The sequence below is a fragment of the Megalops cyprinoides genome, chromosome 7 (genome assembly GCF_013368585.1).
Source record: "Megalops cyprinoides isolate fMegCyp1 chromosome 7, fMegCyp1.pri, whole genome shotgun sequence".
Classification (NCBI taxonomy): domain Eukaryota; kingdom Metazoa; phylum Chordata; class Actinopteri; order Elopiformes; family Megalopidae; genus Megalops; species Megalops cyprinoides.
The window spans coordinates 38,570,045-38,578,093 of record NC_050589.1 but is presented as its reverse complement, the minus strand read 5'-3'; the positions used below and the strand labels follow the sequence as shown (position 1 = coordinate 38,578,093).

Genomic DNA, 8,049 nt, shown 5'->3' with positions numbered 1-8,049 from the left:
ATGAACTGCAGGTTTGAATGCAACAGTGCGTGACCATGAAGTACTTTGAAAAGGACCAAATCAAAGTGCTGCATTTGTAGAAAGTCATGCTCCACAGGTGTAAAACCTTCAGTCGAATGCCTCAAAACTGCCACTTTGTGTAAAATGCTAATGACCCATTAATAAAAAGTCGTAAAATGTTTAAAGTGTAAAATGAAGGGGGAAATCTGAAACAAAGCCTAAACAAGTGCTGCTGGAAGCATGTTACTTAGAGCATTAGCTACACTGCATCTTTTGGCTACAAAGGCAATGCTTGTGTCATGAAATATGAATACATGTAATGCTGTGTTATTCAGTAAACACATAGCTAATGTGATGATTTTGCATTATCAGACGATAGTGTAATTCCTGAACTGACCTTCTCAACCTCGCTTCCGAAATGTGACCAATCCTGGAAAGCAACTGTGACGAACTTCCTGCTATTTTTTTCCACTTTGTGGAGGTTGGACTTCTCAGAAAAGATAAACAAACCGAACATGACTTGAAAAGTAAACAGAAGTTGAGTATTTCGCCTAAATGGAAGAGAAACGCGACTCTATTTTCTTGTTTTAGCTTAGTATGTGTTGAGACATTGGCTGTCACGTATTACTTTGCTGTTGTCTTGCTCAAGGGCGAAGGGATTTCGGGAAGTGAGGTTGCTAAATAGCTAGCTACAGTAGCCTGTTAAGTAGATCTTCAGGACACTGGCTTTTACCTAGCTAGGTAATTAATACAAGAGCTACATATGCGTTGTCCGGTAGCTTCAGGTCGAGTCACTGCCGTCTATATGTGATCAGACTTCAGGAGTATCTTGCTACCAAATGATCACTGAATAGGGCAGAACGGGCGCAATGCTGTGTCTTTATCTAATTACTTTTACAATTAAAATGTTTCCTTGACTGATGGTGCCGTTCTTTCGCTTGAAATAGAATACACAAATACTTCCAGTTTCCGCTACTAAAAAGGTAAGATTTTACTTACTATAGCACACTAGTATAATGTTGGCATAATTAATTACCTGTATTCGCCATCATTTGAATGGTAAGAGTGAAATATTAATAAATAGTTTAACAATATTGTAATGATCTGCATTTTCGAAAGGGCATAATTTAGAACTTGGAAATGACTGTATTTAAGTAAAAACAACTGTCATATTACATCCTTGAGTCATTCTTTATATACGCTTACTTTCTTTTTTACTCGTACAGATTCGATTTAACTACGAATTAAGCGGATTTATGGGATCACAAGGTAATACATGATTTGTCTCTTCTAGCAAATTTGTATGCCACTATAAGACTTTGAAAATATAGTATAAGTATACGTCTGCGAAATCGAGCTCCAGAATTTGAGCTTTAAGGACAATAAAACACGTTTGGCATGGTGTGTTTTCCTTTGTTTATTCTCTGTGCATTTACAGCAGTGAATTGCGTCTCTACCAGTAGTGTCAGGATATGATCGCCTGTTGGCAGTGTTGTCTGTGCGTTTTCGTTGAAATTGCGAGGCGCAGAGAACGCAGCTCGCTTGTTACATCTTTTCGAGAGGAAAGGCTAACAACATCGTCTCGCTGCTTATCCAGTCTGAAAAATAAATAAATGAAACGCTAACTGGCGTGGACGCTATAGCTACATGCAAAGCACAGGTTTGTAGTTGTCTTATTGTGATTTTTGAAGTCAAGCTGAATAACGCATGAAGTGAGCCGCTAAGGAGCGTAACTGGGATTGCATCTCACGTAGGTACCTAGCTAGCCAGCTAGCCACTTCATTTGAAACCAGGCCAGGCAAGCGAGAATACAGACACGTCGGAGCTAAAAAGAAAAATATGCAGCCCATACCTTAGCTAAGAAGGGTGACCTAGCCACGAGTGGTAGTAGCGTGTAGTAACTGCGGTTATTTTTAAAATGACATGTCTGTTGGCTATCTCAATCTAGTGAGCTGGCGAGCCTATTTCATGCTGGTATTCCCCTTATAATTTCGAAAGATTTGGTACCGTTAACATGCTAGACAGATACAACAGTTTGTTAACATTGAGTCAGTTAAGAAAACGTAGACTTAAGCATAAAAGGCTATTTTGGTATTTTTTCTCTAGGGAGCTAACTGCCATGGGAATATTTTGGTAAGATAGGTGATACCTTAGCTGGTGGGACCTGGCACATGTAACGTTAAACAAATTAGCCAGCTATACACAAGCTTTGTGCCATTTAATGAAAACGTTGTTTAAAAATGGAACAGTGTAAAAACAGTAATATCCCCTTGGTTTGTGCTGTCAGTTTATTAATATTGTAATGATAATATTAAGTTAGACAGTTATAGAGAAGTTACATAGTGACATAATTAGCTGACTAGCTAAACCCCTCACATTTAATAGACGCATTTTATAGAATTGAAGGTTATGTTTAACGTAGGCTATGAGCTTACTCTTTTGAGTTCACGCGTTAATAAAAGTTTACTCTCCAGATATGGGTTAATGAATACTGGACTTGAAATGAAAAGATTTAAATATTGTGTGGGTTTTTAAGATGTCATGTCACGTGACGAGGTGTTTGTGTTGTGTGTGACTGTCCCGCAGTTTCTTCGGTGGCGATGAGTGTGCGCGCAGGGCAGGGCAGTGACGAGGTGCTGGTGTCACAGGCGGTGTGGGACTATCTGGCGGCAGCCGGGCGGCCCTGGCTACTGGAATTTCAGGACAAGCAGGGGCTGAGCGCGGGGATCGTACGCCGTGGGGAACGTGGAGGGTGCTGTGCAGTGAGACTGAAGCCTGTGGAGGGGGGTGCCGGGGCTGGAGCAGGGGAGAGGGGGGCTGCGGTTTCTACTGCCACACGCAAAGCCTTCATAGACTTGTGCCGCTGTGCCCGCAAGGAGATGAGCAAACAGGAGGGCGCACCGAAGAGGAAGCGCTCCCTGCTGCCCTGTGTGGGGGTTATGGAGGTGGATGGAGAGGGGAGTCTGCTGCCACCTCCTCCTCCTCAGCCACGCCGCTCCCAGCGGCAACAGCTGAGGTGCAGCAAGCCTGCTGACCTGGGACCCGTCCTTGCTCTGCCCATGCCCCACGAGGTACCCCCCCGGACAGAAGTGGAAATCAATATGACATCTGTAGGTGAGGCAGAGGACATCAGCACCAGCTGCTCAATCTGTATGGGAGAGATGGTGGAGAAGACCATTCTTGACAGGTGTGGCCATGCCTTCTGTCGGTCCTGTCTGGATCGGGCCTTTCAGGTGAAACGGGCGTGTCCCGTTTGTCGGCTCGTGTATGGTCAATTGATAGGGAACCAGCCAGCCAATGGCAGCATGATGGTTGAAAGAGACCCTGACCTGGAGCTGCCAGGACATGAGGGTTATGGCTGCATCTGCATCATTTACAGCTTCCCACCAGGCATCCAGTCGGTGAGTACCAAATCAAGGATCGACAGAACCAGAGAACTTCTCTGGCTCTTAGAAACTCCCCAGCAGAAGCAATTAGATCACAAGCAATTAGTCACTTTTTTAATTCTCTACAACACCTTCACAAATCATGATTTATCATTTTAAATTTATTATATTAGATTAACATACAGTAGACAACTCTGTTAAGCCAAGGTCCTGACTCATTGTGAATTTTAAAGATCCCATTGGCATTTCTTCTGAAGACTAGGGGTGTTAACACTGATGATGTGGCAAAATTCTCTCAGTCTCTCAGTCTGGTCATCTAATCTGGCCCCAGTTCAGCTGTCAAAGACAACTTGTCTCCACCTTAGTTGATATATGGTGAGTGTTTTGGCACAAAATGGCTGCCTGCCATGTGTGCCACACATTTCTTGATGGTTGAGGTGAGAGACCCTGCTCCTCAATGCAAAGTGTTCTGAGGTCCTTGAAAGGGATGAAAGGTGTTTTATAGGTGCAGTTCATTATTATCATTTTTAGTGGGTAATATTTAGTAGTCGTAATAGCAGTACCTTAAACAGAATGCCACAGCTTGCCATTGTGGGATGTGGTACATGGTCCAACATCTGGATTTGAAACAGTGATTTCCAGTAAGAGATCTGCTTTAGGAGAAAAATGGGGGGAAAAAATCCATTACTCAGTTGTAGGACACTGTGTAAACTCTATTATTATTGACACAGTGGCGATGAAATCATCCTAGCTTCCTCTCAATGACATAATAATATATATAATAACAATCAAGAAATAGCATTCAATGGAAGGGTAAAGAATCAGTTGTTTGCATGTGCATTTTTATCATCAGTATATTTATTCATAATATTGAAGGGTTCAGAATGACTTTTACTTTTTTAATGTTGCTTTGTTGCTTAAAAACTGGGTTATGCGGGGGTTTTGCAGCAGGAGCATCCAAATCCAGGGGTGCGGTACCCCGGGACAGATCGGGTGGCATATCTTCCGGACAGTCCTGAGGGGAATCGTGTGTTGGGGCTGCTGCGCCGGGCCTTTGAGCAGCGGCTCATCTTCACCATAGGAACCTCCATGACCACAGGCATGCAAAACGTCATCACCTGGAATGACATCCACCACAAGACCTCAATTTGGGGTGGACCACGCTGGTAATGCAGCTGTCCCAATCTCTTTACTAACTTTCACCAAGGCCTCCACCCTCCTCCTCTGCAGTGTAACCCACCTCTCTAAGATGCCCCATTTCCTGTGTACCCCCCTAGGGCTGTTGCGAGAACCGCAATATTGCAGTACCGCGCTATTGACAAGCCAACCGCAGGGGATGGCAAGCAACGGCACAACTGCACATTTGCAAGAGAAACTATTTCGGTTGAGCAAAAAAAAATAAAAATTTAAACAGTTTCTCGTGCGCACGAGAAACTTTGATAAAAATTTTTTTTCTCATGTCCCCTAATTTTTTTTTTGCTCATGTTCCTTTAGTGGCTCTGTAGATTTGCACTTAATAGATTTAGCCTAAACAATTTGCTTAATTTATTTTCGTTTGACAATTTATATCTAGCCTAGACTATAAAAGCCCTAACACCCCTCCCCCCACCTCTCTGTCTCCCACCTGTCCAACATTCCCAACAACTTTGTTTCATTCTTTTTCATCAATATTCATGAATTAGAGCCTCAGAACTCTGCATAGAATAGCAGATTGACGTTACTCATTTATCTGAGCAACTGAATGCAGTTCATGCAATTCACTGCAATAAGTCATTACTACCCTGAAAAAATGGAAGTGGAGTTTTATTCACTGTGCTGTGTGAGTGAGATTCAATATTTTCATCTGGAGACCAATAGGATATTGGAATATCAAATTATTTGAAATGCATGTCCCTACTTCTAATTTTTCTCAATTGCTTTCAACCCAACTCGACCCACAGCTTTGGCTACCCAGACCCTACGTACCTGGTGCGAGTCACAGAGGAGCTGCGGGAGAAGGGAATCACGGCTGACTGAGGGTGGGAGATGTGCTTCATGTGTGGGACTACAAGGGGAGCTCCAGCCTTGGCCATCTTCCCTGCTGCTGCTGCTGCCACTGCTGCTGCTGCTGCTCCTCTCCTCAGTGCAGATCCCTACCACCTCTACTGGAATCTGCGAGAACACGGGTACGAACAGGAGCACTCCTCCTCACCACATTAATCCATGCTTTTTCTCCAGTTTCTTTTTTTTCCATCCTTTAACAGGGCTAGATTTGGTTCACCCTAGTGGGAAGTAGGAACAGCTGTATTGGCATTAGCGTTTAAAAGGACCAGGTCTTCTGTACCATTTCCTGACATCAAAAAGTGAAAATTACAAAGGCTAGTGATGTAGTTATCTAAATCACATTGGTACTTGAATGTGAAGCATTTGTGTGAATACTGTTTATTTTCCCTGTTTTTTTATTTATTTGTTCTCACAAGGGTGAGGTTCTCTAGGTTTCTGTGTTTGGAGAGAATGTTATTTTAATGTTTGTTTATCTGCTTTTTGCTCCAGAAATACAAGAATAATGTTTTATGAAAGTATTTTTATAGTACTAAATGTTTTTTTCTGTGTTCCCAATAATGTTAAAAAGCCCTCCAAGAAAATGGATGGAAGGGGTAGTTGGTGGAGTGGCACAGTCTCTGTTGGTTTAAAAATCATCTTCCTTAAGCAGCGTTGGAACACAGCACTAATTGGTCAATGTGCAATGGTAGCTGGGGATGCTTATAGATGGAGCCTGGTTTTACTTTATCCAAGGAAGGAGAGTGGAACAGTGAGGTGCAACTGTAAGAAGCTCTCTGAGCTACAGGTTGTTTCATCAGTCTCAAGAAATTGTTCTCATTTCTCAAATTGTTCTTCCTTTTGGGGGGATTCATATAGAAGGTTACATTATTAGAGAATATTTTGCTCTTCCTGCTTCAACATTCGTACAAGAGTCTGCAGAGAGGGTGGAGCAACATTGTTCTCTTCCTTCTGTTTTACATTTTAAGTTTTCACTATATCATGTAAATGTGTGTGAACCTGTCCATGAATGTTTTGAGTTAAACACAATCGTTCATATTCCATGAGGAGATTTACAAGACACTGTCAACAAAAATATATAAGGGCACATAGACCACTCAAACCAAATTGAAGGCACAATATTCCATCTCTTAAGTTCAGAACCTTGCATGCCTGCCTGGCTTTTTATTTTGAATAATAAAGTATTGAATTTCAATTTATGGATGTTGAGTACAAGGTGCAATTAAACCCTATGTGGGAATTGTTGCATTACTTATACATAAATTGAATTTTTTCCTGCTTTGTGTTTTGTTGTGCCTGCATCCCTTTACATTGAGGAACATCTGAGCATGTTGGTACAAATAAGTTTTTTTTCCCACTTGAAACTATGGATGTAATGTGGTGCAGTCAGCAGCTTTAAGATTGTATGCATAATCTGGCTTTAACTAAAAGTATAGCCCACTGTCACAACTCTGAGCATAAGTATGTTACTGTTTGCATTGATGGCTCAGTATCAAATAGTTAACCAGAGAGTATCAAACAGTGAAGACACCGTTATCCTTCACAATTAAATCAAATTTGTGTGAAAAGGGTTTTATTTTTAAGAAATACAAGACTGAAGGGAAGGCTTTGGGCTCATTTCATGCTTGAATTGTATACCTATCTTTTTAATTTCAGTATTATTGAATAGTATATGGAAATGTGGTAAACTAGATAAATCCTCTTGTTTTTCTGTCAACATACATCATACTTTCCTATTTTGAGTTAAGGGACCAATTCAGATGTCTGCGAGATCCAAGATAAGAGTTTACACAGAATCATTCTACATTCAGCACCAATGTTTCTATGCAGTACAAAAAAGAAGATGAAAAAGACAACTGTTAAAAGGAATTGCACATTAATTCAAAGGTTAAATTCTGCTTTTATAGTTGTGTTGATTTATATTTTTGACTGAAACTTCTTTATTAATAATAGATAATAAAAATTGCTTTACATTTTCATACTTGAATAAAGACTTTCTGTTCTATGGCTTTGTGTTATGGATTGTTCATTTCATCCTGTGGCAGATATGTTTGTTTATCTTGCTGTAACTGGATTATTCTATATCAAGATATTATTCTGCTGTTGTCTGGGCATGTAGTCCACTCCAGACAATTACAAGGATTTTCAACTTTTGTGATGTGATGCATTTAAAATCAGGAGTAAATCAGGACTGAAACAGGACAAGTTGTATATTTTGTGAAATAAAACAGAGAGTGCAATTAACCCCACTACTTTGTCCCTAGAGAAGTCTCCTAATTTTCTTTAATGTGATGCCTTTGATGAAATAGCCACAGATGGCTAAAAAGGCTACTATATAAATTCTCTCATATATTACGCAGTATTAATAAAATGAAATGAGTTGATGGTAATACAACACCAAGGGTAAAATCCCAGAGTCAGAGTTGGCTGTGCCACTGCCTACTTAATACAAGAGCCAACTCTAACAATAGCAAAGTTATGCATATAAAAGCAAGATAAGCATAAAATATCATTACAACGCAACTCAACACATGACTCTGACCTAGAATATTAGCAAAATGGATTTAGTTTTCCTAGGTTGAAATGACATAGGAAGGAGATTGGTCAAAGTAACTAGCTTGTT

The 8,049-nt window shown here is 40.8% G+C and overlaps 1 protein-coding gene across 2 annotated transcripts; it reads left to right on the top strand.

Annotated features, from left to right (window-relative positions):
- Positions 1-488: 488 nt before the first annotated feature.
- Positions 489-5,711, top strand: dtx3 (deltex E3 ubiquitin ligase 3). Of its 2 annotated transcripts, XM_036533432.1 has the most exons (5): positions 489-983; positions 1,227-1,269; positions 2,587-3,401; positions 4,335-4,552; positions 5,327-5,711. In XM_036533432.1, the coding sequence occupies exons 2-5, from the start codon at positions 1,257-1,259 to the stop codon at positions 5,400-5,402; spliced, it is 1,122 nt and encodes a 373-aa protein (XP_036389325.1). In that variant the 5' UTR covers positions 489-983; positions 1,227-1,256; the 3' UTR covers positions 5,403-5,711. The 2 variants fall into 2 exon arrangements, with proteins under 2 accessions (XP_036389325.1, XP_036389326.1); XM_036533433.1 differs by lacking the exons at positions 489-983; positions 1,227-1,269 and adding an exon at positions 1,531-1,660.
- Positions 5,712-8,049: the final 2,338 nt, after the last annotated feature.

Coding starts and splice junctions, on each gene's coding strand:
- dtx3 (XM_036533432.1), top strand. Junction 3,402..4,334: donor TCCCACCAGGCATCCAGTCG/GTGAGTACCAAA, acceptor GGGGTTTTGCAG/CAGGAGCATCCAAATCCAGG. Junction 4,553..5,326: donor ATTTGGGGTGGACCACGCTG/GTAATGCAGCTG, acceptor CTCGACCCACAG/CTTTGGCTACCCAGACCCTA.